This window comes from Puntigrus tetrazona, unplaced genomic scaffold (genome assembly GCF_018831695.1).
Source record: "Puntigrus tetrazona isolate hp1 unplaced genomic scaffold, ASM1883169v1 S000000769, whole genome shotgun sequence".
Classification (NCBI taxonomy): Eukaryota; Metazoa; Chordata; class Actinopteri; order Cypriniformes; family Cyprinidae; genus Puntigrus; species Puntigrus tetrazona.
The window spans coordinates 572,501-592,500 of NW_025048378.1; the positions used below are offsets into that span (position 1 = coordinate 572,501).

Genomic DNA, 20,000 nt, shown 5'->3' on the forward strand with positions numbered 1-20,000 from the left:
GCCTTGAAAAAAATCTAAATCAAATGCACGGTAAAATATCGTGAAACCGACTTACGAAGCATAAAAAAATAGTCAGTTAGTCAGTTTTACGGTATTTTACCGTGCATTTATTGACAAATATGACACATTTTTACCGTATTGCGTGCTGGGTCAAAAATCATGCTTGATTTCAATTCAGTAGCATTTTTAATAAAGTAATGTTTTTGCAGACGGTAACTTACAGTTGTATCGAAAAAAGTAAAATACCGCTTTACCGTGAAACGTAAAACATAGCAAATGTTTGCAATAATTTAGCAATATTTTATATCATGTAGATGTGCATATGCAGTTTTTCTATCGTGCGGTTAACTATTTTTAAGAGTCGATTTAATATTTAATGCCTCGTTCAGAAATGGTGCAAATCTGAAGCGAGCACGAATTTTCCGATACTTGGCTGAAACGCATCACAAACGAGCATCTCGCCTCAGCAGATCACAGGAACGACTCCTCGGCCGCTTTATGCTTTATGTTTATGATTTACAAACACAGATCACCTAACAAACGGCCTCAAAGGCTTTGATGAGATTTAAATTCCTCTCAAATTAGGCCTTATTATCATTCCTCAATTTCTCTGTTCTTAATGATGACCAGACTGCAATCAGTACGAACATATAAACAGACATCTCCCTCTCGCTCGCGTTCCCTCTCATGTGGTTTTAATTTGCGTCCCCGGGCAACGTTCGGAGTTTGGCCGAGCTTGAGTTTCATTGTAAAACTTCAGTAAAAGACCAACTCCACTTCCAAGGCAGAAAGGCGGGACTTGAGTTTATTGTGATTTCCTCGGAGGATCGGCGGGGGGCCCCGCTGGGCTCCGGTCGGCTCTCAGGGGCCACAGCACGTTCACGTCCACACGGTGGCACCAGAACACTTCACTTTTTCACAGCACTTGGAGCTTGTTGTGCTTTTTGACTTAACCTCGCTCTTTTAGTAAACGCATGCTGAATTTGTTGTCAGAACTTGTTTTTTTTGAGTGCTGAACTGATTAATATCGTTTTCTCGCTTTCGAGCGCTTAGAAATACTTTACGATTGCTCCAAAGACTATATTAACTTTTGTGTTTACTGACTTATCTTGATGTTTTCTCGTTTAGAGGAAAAAATATATAAAAACGTGCTTTCGTAATGATAAATAACGACAAAAAGGTTTTGAGTGATCGTTTCTGAGCAACGTCTTTATATTCATCAAATTTGAATCGGTTATAAATAAAGCAAAGATTACTTTGGACTTATTACATGTCATTTTATTTAATTCAGATCACTTGCCTTGCCTTTTTTTTTAGTTGCCAGGAAACAGAAAGAGCTGTTTTATTCAGAAAACTCAAAAACCTACAATGCATCAGGTTACGTTTAAAAAAAAAAGTGTTTAACATATTTAAATATTTTTTTCATTTTTAACTAAAGTTTAGGTAATTCAGTTGTCTTTGTAAATTTTTTAACAGATTTTTTAATTGAATTATTGATATTTTATTTCGGTTTTAGCCATTTTTGTAAATCAAGTTGAGCTAAACAATAAACATATAATTTTATTTTAGTTAATATATCACATTTTTACAACTTTAAATAAAGCACTTTATTTATATATATATATATATATATATATATATATATATATATATATATATATATATATATATATATAAATTGAATAAAGTGCTTTATTTAAAGTTAATTAATTTTTCTTTTTAATATATATATATATATATATATATATATATATATATATATATATATATATATATATTAAAAAGAAAAATTAATATTAAAAGGCAAGTGACTGAATATATATATATATATATATATATATATATATATATATATATATATATATATATATAAAAAGAAAAATTAATATTAAAAGGCAAGTGACTGAATATATATATATATATATATATATATATATATATATATATATATATATAGTAAATCAAGTTAAGCTAAAAATGCAAATATTGTACAATAAGTAAAAAAATAAGTTCAAATTTATGATTTTGTAATTTTTTAAAGGTGTTTATAGTTGTAATGATATTCTTTTCCAGCCACATTTTCAAAGCAAATTAAGGTTAGACGAAGCAAAGCTGTAAATACTGTAAAATAAGCCAAACGATAACGTGCTACATTTCGCCGGATACTCTGCTGCCTCCTTCTTCTTCTGTTTTTGTGATGAAGTGCTGAAAACCCGCACGAACCCCGGGATCATCGGCGTCGTTAAATCCTCGAGAGCGTTCGGGTGGAGGCTGACGGATGACCTCCAGCGACACGGATGATGGATGACGGTGGAAGAGGAGAGAACGCGAAGGGGAAATGTGTAGGATAGGGTTAAACTGTAAAACAACAAAAGGTGTCTTGAATGTCTGAAACGGTGTTATTAAAATCCCGTCCCGAGGATAAAGAACAATAGCGGTGTCATTCACACAGTCAGGCCTCATAAACTCTTCACACATACTCTATTGCTCGGTCTCTGGAAACGCCGTGGACTGTTTTCTGCTGATGGTGTGATTGTTTGTGACAGAAACCCTCTGAGATCCGGCTCTGGCTCCGCTGCCATAAAAGCCCGTTTGGAGCGGATTAGCAATGAGTTCTGACAAGATAACAGCCCCGTGTCAAGAAACATCGAGTTTGGTCGTTGGTGACGGCACGCGGAGCCGGGTCTCTAACACAGCCTGTTATCTTGACGATATACAACACTTACGTCCAATTGTAGGCACGTTAGGTTTTATTACGCGTTTAATATCTTTCCTTGTCGCGCCGTTTCTGAAAGAGGACTCTGAAAGCGGCTGAAGCACGCACTAATTCTCGTCAAACACCTTTCTCTGTGTGCGTTAATATTACGGCAAAGCTGTTTGCTAATATGTTTTTTTTTTTTTTTTTTTTTTGAGACGTGGCTGTGATATTTCGCTCCGCAATTGTGCACTTCTGGGATTTTTGAAAGTAAAAAAAAAAATAGGCGAGGTTTCGAAAATATGCATAAGCTGCTGGAAGAAATATATATATAAAAATAAAAAAAAATTAATTAAAAAAAAAAAAAAAAAAATATATATATAATATATATATATATATATATATATATATATATATATATATATATATATAATTTATGTATTTATTTTTCTGTTTTAGCATTAGTAGTTGCCTTCTATGTTTTTTTAATTGAGAAAAATACACTTTTATTAAAAAAATAAGTGAGGTTTTGAAAATATGCATAAGCTATCTGGAATATATAATATATATATATATATATATATATATATATATATATATATATATATATATATATATATAAAACTTATTTATTTATTTTATTTTTTTAGCATTAGTAGTAGCCTTCTATATATATATATATATATATATTTTAATTGATTGAAAAATACACTTTTATTAGATTTGAATTAGGCCTATTAGACACTCTATTGTACATTTACATTAAAATAAATTACATATTAAAATCTGTTCTACAATTACTTTAATTTAATTAACAAAAACGTATTATTATAGCCATGACGTAAGTTCCGGTCCTCTAGCGGCGGCTGCGGGAAACTGCAGGACCGTCGGAGCGGAGGAGCGCTGTTTTCGCGCGAGGTGTGCTTCGGCTCCGCGCGGATGAATCCGGTTGAGGCGCGCCGGTTGCTATGGTTACTAACGGTCACCTTTTCGATCTGATCGTCAAAAACCCTGAACGAATAAATAGCCAAAATAACGAATAAATAACAAATTAAAGACGGATTTGGGGGGAAATATATCTTATGGTGAGTAGCATATAAGCATTTTTTTCTTTTTAACTTTGTTGCTAATCTTATCAGTTTATATAAAACACTGGGAAATATTAGCATACAGCTTGGCTAAGCTATAATAATAACTGTTCGTTTTTATTTTTGCTTGCAAACCCCTTTTGGTTCGAGTTTTTTTCCCCCTTTTTTCCATCTTTAAAGTCTCAACTTATAAAATAACAAATAAAATATATTCCATTATTATTATAAAGTATATATATATATATATATATATATATATATATTATATATATATATATAAGTATCAATATATATAAATAACAAATAAAATATATTCCATGTTTTTTATTATTATAATTTTCAGTTTATTAAAGTTTATTCATCTTTATATAATGAAAATAATCATTAAAATACTATTATAGCTATATATAAAATACTATAACTTTTTTCTGTTTTCATTTGTATTTTGGATAAAGTTTTAGTAATTCTGTTGGCGATGTTCGTAGTATTTTAAATGTGTAATTTTCATTGAGTTTTAATCGTTTTAGTTTTCGTAGTACACCGAGTTAAATGAAACGAGAAAATGAGCATCATTGCCTTGGTTTAAATGAAATAAAGTATAACTGGATTGACGTTCTCAAATCGATGCGCTTAATATCGTATATAATGTAATAATGTAAAAAATAATGTAAAACATTTTATATAAGCACATAATATTTATTAATATTAACTACTGTTTAGCTATGAATTTTAAGTCCTGTTTTACATGGAAAGGGTCAAAATGCGCATTGGTTTGTGTGCTCGAGAAAAAAAAAAAGGTTCTGCGAACATTGTTTTGTTCAATTTGTCTAGTAAAGCTGACAGGAGAACTTTCTAACATATGTTTGCAGCGGTATGTATATATATACAGTCTGTCAGTAGCCTTTAACTCTTTCACTCTTGCCTTTAAGTCTGCATCCGTAAAGATCTCTAAAGGTCACGCTCGCATGACTTCTTACCTTCGGAGTCCACACATGTCTGTAATTACAGCCCAATTGCTTCCCCAAACTTTACGTAGGGCTGTGCGTTTATATATATGTGTGTGTGTGTGTGTGTGTGTGTGTGTGTGTGTGTGTGTGTGGCTCCCTTTGCTTCCAAAACAGGTGTGCGACTCCAAACAGCATCGCTCAAGCATTAAAGGAGGCTCCGCTGACTTCTCATCCTTTCAACATGTTTCCACCTTGACGGTTCCCAAACGAATGGAACGCAAACAAACTCCTCACACGTCGCCGGATTCAAAGGCAAGCGCAAGGCGAGATGTTTCTCCGTAACTTCTAACCCGGGTCGCGTTCGAGAAGGTCGCGTCCCAACCGTGTTAAAAACAACAAAGCCTCTTTATAGAGAATATTTGGAATTTAAATGCAGTTCGCGGGACGCTGATGCTACATTGTTTATATGCATTATATATATATATATATATATATATATATATATATATATCACCCACCAAAAATATAGAATAAATGTCTTCTTCTTAACTGAGCCGCAATCTCTGAGCAATCGCTCGCCGCGTGAGAAAGCCGTTCTTCACCTGTCAGCTCGTGTTTGGGTCACGGAAAAACAATAGAGCCGAGGCGAAAAGAGAAAGAGGAGAAGCAGAACGGAATGGAGGAACATCTCGCGCTCATCCGGATCTTCAGAAAGCGCTGCAGTTCGTCCGTTTACGTTGGGGATTCTTGGGAACTTTTAAAAGCCTCCAAAAATAGGCCCGTGCGTGCGTGGAGAGACGGATCAGATACCGTAATCTCTGACACTAAAAGCTTTTTATTTACCTCTCACTCACAGACAAACGTCTCGGCGCTCGTCAAAGCGAGCGCGTCCTTCACTTCAGAGTCTCTGGCACGGCTTCACACCGTCACCTTTTCCTCTCACACACTCCAACACGTGCAAACCGTATTTTTCTTCTGAGAAGCTGCCAGGATGTGTTTCAGTTCTATCGTCTAGTTTATCTTCATTCAGAACGGCTCTGCTCTGAATCCTGCGAGCTGTCTACACGCAGAAGATGCTTTTAGCTTAAATCATATGCATCTCCTTCACTTCTTCTTCAGAAAGCACCTAGCAACAAAATGTATATATTTTTTCAATAATAAATGTATTAAATTATATTGCAACTTTGGTGACTTAAACAACAATTTTATTATTTGACATTTTTTTAAATCTAGAGAAGTATGTGGGAAAGAGAATAAAAATGTTTTGATGTATTATAATACATTATAGAATTATTATATTAATTGTTTAATTTGAATGACACATAACTTACGTTATGGTTGGGGTCATTTTAATTTTATATTAGTTATTAATTTTTTTAAATAAGAAATTAATACTATCGTTCAGCTTTTTTTTGGTCATGTTTTCACAGAACTATTATGATTATGATTTATGATTTATGAAGGCTGGTGCAATGATGCAGAAAATTCAGATTTGATCCCATTTTAAAAATATACCTAGCTATTAATTGCATTGCTGTTTTTACTGTATTCTGATCAAAGGTGAATGCTGACAGGTAGCTTTCCGGCCCTTTTCGGAGGAGTCACTCAGTTAAGATGCTGTCTATATATGTAGGCGTTAGATAGCAAGCAGCTCACGGTGAAACTTTACACACACACACACACACTGTTGACTCATTCACCTACATTCACACACACCGAACTCTCTGTAGGCGATCCAAAACAATCACCCATAATCTTTTCTGAAAGCATGTTGAATAACACTAAAACACGCCACGGTACATTAAAGACTGTTTTTCCTCGAGGGCAACACTCACATAATATAAATGCACGGTGACTGTGGTTACCGACTCTTATCTGGGAGGATCAATTGATTAGGCAATAAATCAGTCAACCTGTGCCCTAGGTTTCCCCCGCACCGAGACCGGCCCAGCCCTGCAGCCAGAGACGGGATCCTGGAGGAACAGGAAGGGCTGGGCTTCAGGTGAGAGGCCGAGACAAAGCAGAGGGAGGAGGAGGAGGAGGAGGAGGAGGAGGAGGAGGAGGAGGAGGACAGAAAGAGAGAGAGAGGGAGAGAAACAGGAATGCAGAAACTCCCTAGGCATCGGCGCAATCCTCTGGAGAGAGAAAAAAGGAATTTTTATGTGCTGCAGGTGATCAGGACTCGACACGGAGAGAGAGAGAGAGAGAGAGAGAGAGAGAGAGAGAGAGAGAATGAGAGAGAAAGAGAGAGAGAGAGAGAGAGAACAAGAGAGAAATAGAGAGAGAGAGATAGAGAAAGACAGGGAGAGAGAGAACGAGAGAGAGACAGAAAGAGAGAGAGAACGAGAGAAAGACAGGGAGAGAGAAAGATGGAGAGAGAGAACGAGAGAGAGACAGAAAGAGAGAACAGCAGAAATAGAGAGAGAGACAGAGAGAGGAAGAGAAAGGCCGAGGGAGAGAGAGAGAGAAAGAGCAAGAAAATACAGAAATATAAAATGTTGCATGGAAACCATCCTAGATCTGATCTTCTGATCACCCAGGTTTAAGAAAGTACACTTCTGTATTGTTCATAAAGTGCTGTATTTTCATGCACTAATTTTGTACTTTAGTACTGAGATTAAACGACGTAACTCTGCTATTTTGGGACGACGTGAACTAAATGTAACCCAGGACCACAAGAAAGAGGCGTTTTTTTTAAAATTGAGATTTATACATGATCTGAAAGCTGAACAAAGAACCTTTCCACTGAGGCGTGATTTAAGGATAATATTTGGCGGAGATATTTGAAAATCTGGAATGTGAAGATATTGAGAAAATCAACGTTAAAGTTGTCCAAATGAAGTTCTTAGCTATGTGTATTACTAATTTAAAAGGTTACATATATTTAAGGTAGAAAATGTACAAAATATCTTCAAGGAACATGATTTTTACTTATATCTTAATTCTATCAATGTATCTTAATCTTATCGTAATACGTTCCCTACTGCTACAAATATAGCTGCGCTCTTACGACTGATCCAGAGTACATTTTTAAAATGTATTTATTAGTACACTTGAACCCATCTTTCATACACTCAAGTGTACTACGAGCGTCAACTAAATACATTTTTCAGATCATAAAGCACATTTTAGCTCATATTCATTGTGTCACAAAATAGCTGACCGTACTAAAATGATACTTTATGTAAACTTCCTATTAGTGTGCGAAGACAGAGCACGTCCACTTTTTTTTTCACCTGGGCTGAATGAGAACAGAGGGAGCGATAAAGACGCACTAAATAGTCTAGTGCTGATGAAGTGCTGACTGACGAGTGATTTAGTGAGTGATTGGCAGCGAGACTGGAGCTCTGCAGCACAGATGGCAGAAAGATCCAGGCACGACTTCAGAGGGGCCTTTAAACTAAAACAAAACTACTTTACTTTACAGTCGCGCAGATACATAAACAGTCACACACACACACACACACATTCAGAGAAGCAGCACGTGATGAACACACACACACACACACACACACACAGGCACACAATGCAGTCTTTGTTGCTGATGTGTGGTCATCTATTCAGGGGCCGAAGCTGACTGGACTCTGCATTACGCATTTCGCTGAGTCTTCGACCATGTGTTTGTGTGAATGAGTGTGTGTGTGTGTGTGTGTGGGTTCCCCTCACTAAACTCATCTTTTCCCGTAATTTGTGATAATTGAGCATAAAAGAACGTGTCACACCCCTATGTGTGTTTGTGATTGTGTGTGTATGAGATTGCTGTGTGTGTGTGTGTGGGAGTGTGGCTGCATATGTGTATGCATGATTGCATGTGTGTGTGATAGTGTGTGTGTGATATTGCATGCGTGCGTGCAAGGGTGATTGTGTGTGTATGTGTGATTGTGCATGTGTGTGATTGCATGTGTGTGTTATTGTGTGTGTGTGTTATTGCGTGTGTGTGTGTGTGTGTGTGATTGTGTGTGTGCGTGTGATTGCGTGTGTGTGTGTGGGTGTGGTGGGGCCGTGATAACTCCAGTGCAGGTGTGTTGCTCAAAGGGAAACACAGATTCTCATTGATCCTTTAATTTTACCCCAAACATAGCCTGAGGAAAAGAAACAATAAGCACCCAAGCGTTCGTTCCTTTTAATGCTCTCTGATTGTGTTTGCGCTGCGATGTTTATGCCATAAGCGTCAGTGTGAAATGTCATTTTTTTTATCTGATGTATGAATGTGTTTCTACATATCAGCTTAAACATATTTTGCCGGCTAAACCTGACAAAAACTCACTTTGGAAACCTAGGCACCGATTAAAAGCTGCACAAAAATAAAGCAAAATGGAAAAAAAGCAGAACGTTTTGTGTAAGGATTAGGGCGTGGATTATCTGTTATAGTATTAGTAACTATATGAAAACAATAGAAGTCTTTGCAATGTTCCCATTTAAGTAAATGTGTGTGTGTGTGTGTGTGTGTGTGTGTGTGTGTGTCAGTAGGTGAGCACTAGGGAAGAGGAGAGGCGTGAGAGAGAGATAAAGGGGAAGAGAGGGATGAGAGGATGTGGGATTACATGAAAGAACGGAGTGGTCATAAATTTAGCTCAGACAGACGAATAAAACTCTCGCTATTCTCGCAGCCCCTTTGGTTTTTCCTCAAGGGGTAAGACGCACACACGCACACACACACACACACACACCCATAGTGTAGCCAGTAAAGGTCTTTTGTACTCTGCAAAATAACCACGTGACACCATACAGTCATCCCCCGGAGAAATAAATAGTATTAAATAAATATAACAGACATATACACACATACAGAAATCACTGTACAAACACTCCTATTTATACACTCTCTCTCTCTGCATTATAACTCGGGTCGCTTGTGGAGAAAAAGAAAAACTGTGGCGGCATCGTGGTAAAAGAATGGTAATAGTGTAGTACTTTGATATACTATATGAACAGACTGTATGAATATCATATTAATACACAAGGGCTTTCCAAGGTGCAGTGTGATTGCCATGCTGTTCAAAAACACAATAATACCGTGGTACATTTCCGAAACGTTGTATTATTGTACTTTTTTGTTGTTTCACACATTCTTGAAGATGCACTGGAGTTTCAGATGCATACCTCGGTATATTATTACATGCTGTGGTATTTACGTGACACCCCAATAAATCTTCAAGAACGCGTAGCTTTCATGGAAAAGCATGGGAATACTGTTTCCACATAGCCTACCAGTAGTACTTTTACATGTTACTCCAAACGTACTGCTATTATCATGTTACCATGCCCAAAAATCACGACCCTTTGATACCTAGTACTCAATACCACGGTATCAACATTGTTCATTAAAAACAACAACACAGTATGACCGTGCTTCAATGCTAAACATAGGAAAGCCACAGTACTTCGAAAGATACTATGGTATTAAGTTATTACCATATTCGCATAACATGGTATTTACGTAGTACCCGATGTTTCCATAAAAATACCCAACAACAACAACATAGTAATGCCACGGTGCCATCCACAAATACCATAGTACTTTGAAATATACCATAGTACAAAATGATGATCTCATTCACTTGATGGTAGTACTATTTTACATTAAAAATGCTCAAAAACACACTAATGCTAAAGTACTTCGAAATATACCACGGTACTGAATTATGACCTTATTCATGTACTATGGTATTTAAATAGTACCCAATGTTTTCACCAAAATATTACTATTTTACATTAAAAAACAGTATTACATGGTTCAATGCTCAAAAACATAGTAACGCCAAAGTCATTCGAAATATACCACGGTACAGAATTATGATCATGCACCATGGCATTTTCATTGCTTTTACAAAAATACCATGATTTCACCATTGTACATTTCCAGAAAACATAATATCACCCTGGTACCATGCCTAAAAATATGCAGGTTTTTTTTTTTTTTTTTTTTTGTATAATACATTTTCGTATGTTTCCTTTCGCGTCCGCACGCGCCATCTGAACATCAGATCTGTGCATGTGTTTCCGAACGTGTAGGAGTGTATTAGTGTGTCTGGAAAAAGACGGGCCAGTGTCAGTGAGGCATTACTGACTCAGTTTGTGAGGCAGCAGAAAAGAAAAAACCTCTCCATTGTTTCTCTGATTATGCCACACTTCCTCCACTTTCGCTGCCGAGCGTGATTCACTCTCCTTCTGCTGAATCACGTCTGGCTCTCAAAGAGCGCTCTCTTTTCTGTTTGGTGATTTAGTGCAAAGCGTGACCATCCGAGATCCTCAGATCTCCGTGAATCAGTCTGTTTCCGCTCTCTGCCCAAACCTAGCGAGCTGATCTCCCCACGCGGATTTCACAACAGGTTCAGCTCGCTCACGCGAACAAGCCTTTGGTCTAACGGAGAACTGTTTGCTTTGGACGTGACTGTGTGAGCGAAGAACTGAGAGATATGTGACGAACACAACATAAAGATCATTTTATGACTATATAAATACATTTTGTAAATTTCCTACCGTAAATGACATAATGGCATAACTTGGACAACTTTAAAGGTGATTTTCTCAATATTTTTGCTTTTTTTGGCACCCTCGGAAGGCAGATTTTCAGATAGTTGTATCTTGACCGATTATTTTCTGTCCCAAACAACCCATACTTCAATATTTATTCAGCTATCAGATGACGTATGAATCTCAATTTGAAAAAATGTGACTGGTTTTCTGCTTTAGGGTCACATACACACTTTAAAAGAGATACACACGTAGATGTTTTTTTTCTGATTTATGAAGATTAACTTATTTATTGCTTCAAAATTTGTTTATGCTTTACTATAGGTTTAGTGTTTGCTATTTATTAACAGTATTTATTACTGTAATACATTTCATTAGCAAGCATTGCTATCTGATAAGAACTTTGTCTAGTGTTCTTATGAATGTTTTGGCATGACTTTGTGTTTGCATTTTTCTTATCAAATGCGTTATCCAGCCAGCAACAATGTGCCATGCTCTCCATGGGCTTTTATGTTATTACATTGTCAGTGCCAGTGTTGCCAGATATTGCTACAGTAGCAAGCAAAAACAAAAATCGCAAAAACCGAAATAAAGATAGGGACATCACTCTCGACTCTAAACTGCAGCTTCACATTTCTTTTCCTTCTTAGAGCATCACAATTAGTGGAAAAAACAAGTCTAAAGATGCATGTAAAAACAGGATCTGGCAACACGGCATGTGTTCCCTCTCTCTCTCTCTCATGTTGCATTCACAATTAATCACTAGTCATTGTCATTTTCACACTACTTTTTTTAAACCGTCTAAATTGATTTATGCATGCAGGTACTCACAAGATGAGTTTTAAAGTGCTAGTTAGTCATCTAGAGAACTTCTGATTCTATTTTTGAATGTTGAAAACGTACCAAGGTCCTGACCTCGGGGACCTCACAGCTGGTTACGGCCAAAATGATTAGGACACCAGTATTTTAAGCAGCTAAAAAAATGGTGACAAGTCAGTTATTTCTATGTTTTGCACTACAGCAAAAGAAATAAATAATTGATTTAACGCTATTTTTTTAACTGCTGGAAATACTAATGCACTAATTTGACCACCACTGTACATCGCAATGGACTTTTTTGGTTTGCGAAATTTTGTCAGAAGGCAGCTCGCTAGGTTTTTAGAAACACGGCCTCAAGCGCGCAGCCGCTTCTTCAGTCTGGTGAAGTCTTTGGCCGATCTCCAGAGCCAGCTCTGAAGCTCTCTCAGCACCCAGAATCCCTCCACCTTCCTGGAGAAGTCGTTCGAGGCGGGATGAGACGACAAGATGGGCGCCGCCAGCAAAGTGTGAACCTCTCCGTACTGATAAAGCAGCGAGAGCGGAGAGAGTCCGGCGTGAGCGGACCGGACGGCCCGCCGATGCTGAAGAGACGAGAAGAGCACAGGCTGCTTTCCCAATTTCAGAGTCGTGTAGTTCATGTTGAGTTTGATCGTCTTCTCTTCGTCCACGCTCAACAGTCTCCTCCGCTTCCCCCATCGCTCCATCCCTTCCTCTTTCTCTCTCTCCTCTTTGGCAGCCCAGCTCTCTCCTTCTTTCCTCCGTCCTCGCCTGCCTCTCTTCAGATCCGCCCGAGTCGTTCCCTCTCTCGCCGGCCGAGGCTCGTAACTCCGCAGCGGAGCGGGGCTGTTCAGAAACTGCGAGGACAGAAGCGGGGCGTACCCTTGAGCGGGCGTGGAGGGCGGGAGGTTGGTGTAGCCCAGGGCGTTCATCAGGCCCGATATAGAGCCCAGCAGGCCGCTGAGGCCGGAGCAGAAGTGCATGAGTGAGCTCTGGAGGTACGGGCACAGGGTGGAGCGCGCCAGCTCCTTCACGGCACACAGGAGGACGCTGTAGGCCCGCTGGTTCTGCGCCAGTCGGGCGCCGTTCTCCAGGCCGCGCCATAAGTCCACCCGGGTCGCCGCGCTAGGCACCGACAGAGAGGAGCTGTTGGGGCGAGGAGGAGAGAAACCGGGGTCACTGAACGGAGGACCCAGATACGACAGCTGAGGACAGAATCCAGAGATGCATATTAGAGTTTGGTCATCTATTTAAGTAATATTTATTATTTATTGTTTATATAAACAGTGTGCGGATAAAAACAAAAACTTGTGTGCATATAATACGCAGTTTTCTATCCATTCCCTTCACTCACTCTTCCACTCGAGTTGAAGCCCGTTAGCATCGAGCACGATAGCGATAGAGATATTAGCGTCTACGATATTGTCACACGCATCTGCCTCTTTAAATTCTCCAACTCGTGCTAGCAGGATGGATCCCGATTGGCTCGTTCTGAAAATGATTCCAATGATATTGTGTTTTTGTGCCTTTATCGTTATAGTAGTTGTTTTGGACGTTTCTGTTCTTTAATATTGAGAATGATTAGTTGAACTGTATCGTTAATTTTATCGTTATTTAGCTTGATGTGGCTTTTAGCAACGGACTAAAGACTCATCCGTTTATTGATTATTGTAACATTTTTGTAACTCTTTGTTGCCATTGCAATTGTAGTTATTTGCGCAATTATCTTTTTCGTGTGGGTTGTGCGCCGCCATAATTTCCAGCGTGGAAAAATCTAATGTTGAGGAATGTGTGTGGATACTGTACTTAAGAATCACATATTCTAGCCTACGTCTTGGAATATATATCCCAAATATTAATTTCCACCAGACATTAGGTAACAAGTCTGCCACTTTTGTTCTGACCAACTGAGATAAAAAGCACCACAATAAATTGCACTACCGACTGGTTAGCTCATATTGCATCAAACCGAGCAAATTATTATTACTGTAATACTTTACATAAACAATGTGTAGTGTGTATTAGAGTTTGATTTCTGTACCGTCTAATTTAATTGTCACACCATTTCATACTCAAAAATACAAATAATTAAAACACAAAAAATACATATTTCCACATAGGCTATCAAATGCACATTTTTAAAACTAGAAAACAATCTAATTTCAGTCACTTATGTTTGAACAGACTTTCTGGATTACAATCCCCCATTAAATTTAATTATTATGTGAAAAGGCTATGTATGATTTTCCTTAGAGAAGAGACATAAGGACATAATAAGCTTACCATTGGTAAAGAGGAAGTTTTGAACACGGGCTGGTTATGTGCTTCCTAAAAAAATCGATTTTGTAATTTTTAAACAACTAAAGCAACTGATGATCTGAATCCGGTGTGTTTGATTAAAACTGCAATCAAACACATCTGATTCGAATCATCAGCTCATTAGCAGAGACTCCGAGACCTGAAATGGGTCAGACAAAGGACACTCGCAAAATACGCAGCGTTTAGGGGTTAATAACCACTGTTCTGAAGTGCTCTTAAAGGGACAGTTCAGCCAGAAAAAAAACCTCTTGTCATTCTTTACTCCTCATCCAATTCCAGACCTGAATGAGTTAGTTTGTTCTGTTGATTTCACACAAAAAGCAAAAACCAACCAAACAACTGACTGTTACTAGCCATTGACATAGTATGGACCAAAAATACAATGCTAGTCAGTGGCTACCATCAACTTGAGAGCAAATAATGATGAGAGAATTGCAATTTTTGGGTGAACTGTCACTTTAAAAATGAATGTTCTTTATTGTTGGTGATGGTTCCATGGAATCTTTCCATTGCATGAGCTTCTCTGTATGGGGGAAAAAATTCAGGATCTTCTCACTAAGAAAAATGGTTCTGGTCACTAAAACGTTTTTTTGTATCTAGTAATTCTGGCTTAACATGCAATTGTGAGTTAAAAAGAATTTTGAGATATAACCTTCTCCGTATTGGAGTTTATTCTCACAATTCTGAGAGGGAAAAAAAATCTGAATTGCAAGAAAAAGTCAGAATTGTGAGTTTAAATAGTCTGCTATTCTGACTTGCAATTATGAGTTTATTTCATGCAGTCCTCGTAAGAATTGCGAGATGCAAACTTGCAATTTTTTATTTGAATTTTAATTCAACAGCGGCTTCCATACTAGACTGAAAATGTCATTTTAAATATTACATCTGTCTCTGATGAGAAAGGGGATGCTGGATGTTTGTATTGCTATTGTTGGCCTGTTAGGGATAGATCCACCCAAAACCCTCGTGTTGAGCCAAACCTTTATGACTTAGTTTGTTTTGTGGGACACGAAGAAGACACGGTGGAAAATAAACAGTCACCAAAAACAGTTTCAGAACGTTTCATGATTCACCGAAGAAATGAAGTTGAAACCTCGTAAGAGTAAACAATGACGATGTTCACTTCTGGGTGGAACGACGTCTTTAACGCCACATTGAAACGAAAGCGGTAACAGATCTGTGACATATTAGCAAAAATAATCGATTCGTTTAAAAAACGTTCTGCGTGCACCACTAAAGAGAAATCTGACGTTTTACTGGAAGATCTCTGACTTTAATTAAAAATCATGGGTAAAACATCAGGTAAAACTTTATTTAAGGGAACAATTTATTAAATAGTTGGTTATCGGAAGGCATAACAGGAAAAGTTTATATTCAAATCTAATTTAGAAATGCATTTAGTAAACAGACAAGGTGGCTTTTCATTGCATGCCAAGTTAATGTTGACTAAAAGCTAGTTAAAATAAGGATAAGCCTGGATGTGTCAATAGTAAGTGAACACAGTGCATAAGAGTACTATCAAACTATTTAAATGGGCGTCTATACAAAAGTTAGGTGAGATAGGAGACTAGATTGCAAAAAATGATATTTTTGCCATTGCTATTTGAATCGTTTACTTGACTTAAGGTATTATGTTTCCATAATATTATCCAAATTTTGTTCGTTTTCGCTTAAAACCAGCAAAAATATCTCCCAGTGCACTCTTAAAAATGAAAGGGTTTATATGATTCTTCACAGTGAGGTTATAGAAGAACCAGTTTAGGTTCCACAAAGAACCATTTTATCATCCGAAGAACCTCCTTTCGCCACAAAGAAGCTTTAATGTTAATGCTAAAGGTTCTTTATGGAATCATTTAAACAGAAAAGATTCTTCTATTTGCACCGTGAGCGTTTTAAAATTAAGACGAATGTTTGTTTTAAGCAAAACCAAACCAAATTTGAATGCTATTTCCAGAAAACAAGACATAACATCTCAAGTCATTTTGAGTATTTGTAGATATTTATACTCGAAAACGAGGCAAAATAATAAGGAAGAAAATCCTTTTTTGCAGTGCGGTTAAAACTATATGCATTCAGGAGATAAACAAATCTGGGAAGAGCATTCGCAGGAAAACATCTATAAACAAAAGCGTCCCATTTATCGCCACACACTGATAAAACACACACACACACACACACTCACGTAAGTGTCTCTGATCTCTTTCAGCTGGTGGTCCAGGTATTTGGTCAGCTCGTATGTTCTCTCGATGGAGCTCCTCTCGTTGGAAAGGATGAGCGTTCGGTCCAGGACCTGAGTGAAGCCACCCGCTGCCAGCATCACCAGCAGCAGCGCCACCTGATCGGCTGGAAACACAACCCACCGGTTCATCTCCAGCTCTCTTTTCTGGGCATTTCTGTTCGCGCATTTCACGCAGCGCTTTAATAATCCTGTTACTTCTTTTAAAAAAAAAATCCCCAAATGAGGAGCGCGATATTGTTTGAGGAATAACAGCGAGCGGAGAAAGTCTGTCTGCAATCAGCTCTGGGTAAATGTTTGGGTTCTGAGCCCTAGCGCAAATTACGCTCTGTCATTTTAGCGAAATTTTGTAATATGGTGGTTTTAGCTGTAATTCTTCCGAGGTATTGAAATGAAAATAGTTAGTTTTATGTTATGTTTTGATTGCAGAGGCTTCGGTTTCGTGCGGCTTCCTCTGGCTTCGGCTACCGTCTCTGCTAGAGTCTGTTTGGAGAGATAGAGCAGGATTATTAAAGGGATTTATGCTCGTATCGGAACGGGTCATAAAAAGTTTAAATAATTTTTATGCACGGTGCATTATAAGCTTAGGTTTCCATTGCTCTCTACTGCTTAAATGTGGCTTGCTTCAGTATTTTAGCAGTTCGTGCATTTAATTTCCGAAAAAAACTCAATTTGTTTAAATCAAAATACTCGAGATTCTATTAAGTGTTTTTTAACTGTACTTTAATCATTTGACAAACAGTACTTTCTGTGTGTGTGTGACATATGAAGACACAAATGTGTATAATGACACAGGTATTATAAGTAAAGGTGACTTTTCAGGATGTTACGTCATCTCCCCGCTTTTCAAAACGTTTATAAATCATATAAAGTGAGTTCTTTTGAAAATCTAAAGATGTGAGTAGTTTCCTGTGAGGAGTAGAACAATAACATACAGTCTGTAGAGAATAAAACATTACACCTAAGAAGAGTCCCCAGAAAACATGGAAACACAACAAGTGTGTGTGTTTTGAGCTCAGGGATGTGTGTGTTCTGAACTTAGATGTGTGTGTGTGTGTGTGTGTGTGTGTGTTATGAACTCAGGGTTGGATGTGTGTGTGTGTGTTTGAGCTCAGGGGTGTGTGTGTGTGTTCTGAACTTAGGTGTGTGTGTGTGTTTTGAGCTCAGGGGTGTGTGTGTGTGTGTGTGTGTGTTCTGAACTTAGGTGTGTGTGTGTGTGTGTGTTTGTTTTGAGCTCAGGGGTGGATGTGTGAATGTATTTTTGAGCTCAGGAGTGTGTGTGTGTGTATGTGTCTGTTTTGAGCTCAGGTGTGTGTGTATTTGTTTGAACTCAGGAGTGTGTGTGTGTGTTTGAGCTTAGGGGTGTGTGTCTGTGTGTGTGTGTGTGTGTGTTTGATTAAGTTCAGGTGTGGATGTGTGTGTGTGTGTGTGTTTTGAGCTCAGGGGTGTGTGTGTGTGTGTGTGTGTGTGTGTGTGCGTGTGGTCTGCTCTGGGACGTGTTTTTGTTTTGGAGTAAGTGTGTATGTATGTGTGTGTGTGTGTTTGTAGCTTTCTGTTTTGGATTATGTGTATATACATGCCTGTACACAGACCTGTGCATTTGTTACACTGGCGTTGAGTGTGTGTGTGTGTGTGCGTGTGTGTGTGTGTGTGTGTGTGTGTGTGTGTGTGGTGTGTGTGTGTGTGTGTGTGTGTGTGTGTGTGTGTGTGTGTGTGTGTGTGTGTGTGTGTGTGTGTGTGTGTGTGTGTGTGTGTGTGTGTGTGTGTGTGTGTGTGTGTGTGTGTGTGTGTGTGTGTGTGTGTGTGTGTGTGTGTGTGTGTGTGTGTGTGTGTGTGTGTGTGTGTGTGTGTGTGTGTGTGTGTGTGTGTGTGTGTGTGTGTGTGTGTGTGTGTGTGTGTGTGTGTGTGTGTGTGTGTGTGTTGTGTGTGTGTGTGTGTGTGTGTGTGTGTGTGTGTGTGTGTGTGTGTGTGTGTGTGTGTGAGCGCGCTCATCCAGAGGCTCTCACACAGCAGAGCACACACTGAGAAGATGGGATCTGACGAGAAGGAGCCTCCGAACTCTCTCGGGGTCACGCAGCGCTCCCATTATGAGTGTGTGTGAGCCTCGGGGAGCCGCCCGGCACAAACACATCTCACGTCGTGTCTCTCTTCCCTTTCTTTTCTGTGTCAAGCATTCAGAGGAACACGGCGGAGATGTGTAATTACTTGTTCGAGGCATTGTGTTTTCAACAGGTGTGAAATATGCGCGCCTCCTCCCCTCCGCTTTTCCTTTTCATCTCCGCTCTTCTCCTCGCGTCCGTTTTTCCTCGACCCTTTCTTCCCCCGGGTTTCTATCCTTCCCCTCGTATTCCTCCCGTCGAAGTTCTCCAGGTTGTTTTTTTGATCTTCTCACACACGCCTACGTTTCTTCCCCGTCTTTAAAGTGGTTTATCTCTTTTTCGCCCGAGGCCAAAATAACAACAGCTTATTAACCTCGATTAGCCCTGCCAGTTTTTCTTTTCAGAGCCGTTCCTCTCTGTTCTCTCTCTCTCTCGTTCACTCATCTCCAAGAGCGAGGAATCTCCACCTGAACCCAAACCTGACCAGGTTAGATCGGCAGCAGGGTGTGGAAGAGTTCAGCAATGCATCACATACGCTGAAAGCTTCCCTTAAAGTCTGATAAACACCGACACGCATCTTATTCTTATTAGAACTGTCTTTTGTTGCAGCGAATAACTGGATAAGTGCCCCCCGAGGAACATTTTATTGCTCCGGGGTTTCTCTTTCAGGGCTCGGACGACTCCGTTGTGCTTCATTAAAGCATTAAGATCATCTCAGATGTTTCTGCTGTCGCCTTTCTGAAGAGAAGGAGGCTGTCGTATAGAAACGAAGGCATCAGCAGCTCTATAAAGAATCCAGTTGGACGAAATGGTGGAAAAAAAAAAGCAAAGAACAAAGAACGGCTCGCTGAAAAGGTAAAAACTGCTCTCCCGCGGCGTTCGCTGCAGAAACCCCCGTTTAAACCTTTGTTTTTTAAGAGTTTGAGAGCTTTAATTTGATTTACGCCCCTTGAAAAAAAAGGTTTGTTAATTTTATTCACATGCTCCTTAAGATCTCTTTTGAGACTTCATGAAAAAATACGAGCTCTTTTTTTGCCATCGATGGCTCCATGAGGACCATTTAATATCCATTAAACCATATCCTCAGACAAATAATATTCTTTAAATATTCTATAAATAAGGGTTCTTTTAGGAACCGGTCGCTGCAGGGGTCCATTGAGGAACCAAAAAGGGTTCTCCAGTGGCATTTTCTCTCTAAAAAAGAGGCAACTGAGATACAGAAGAGATCCCTCTCTCTTTCTCTCAGCATCAATCAATCGTTTTAGACTTTTTTTTAAAAGAAAACGACCGAATGTGCATCGCCGGGACGGAAACGGCCGAAAC

At 38.8% G+C, this 20,000-nt stretch overlaps 1 protein-coding gene across 1 annotated transcript in view; it reads right to left on the reverse strand.

The window, feature by feature from the left end:
• Positions 1-10,756: 10,756 nt before the first annotated feature.
• Positions 10,757-20,000, reverse strand: part of clcf1 (cardiotrophin-like cytokine factor 1) — a 13,915-nt gene continuing 4,671 nt past the window's right edge. Inside the window, exons 2-3 of the mRNA XM_043233190.1 lie at positions 16,525-16,685; positions 10,757-13,228 (exon numbers count right to left, since the gene is read on the reverse strand). Of these exons, the coding sequence (XP_043089125.1) occupies positions 12,380-13,228; positions 16,525-16,685 (1,010 nt within the window). The 3' untranslated portion in view covers positions 10,757-12,379. The remainder of the gene's footprint in view (positions 13,229-16,524; positions 16,686-20,000) is intronic.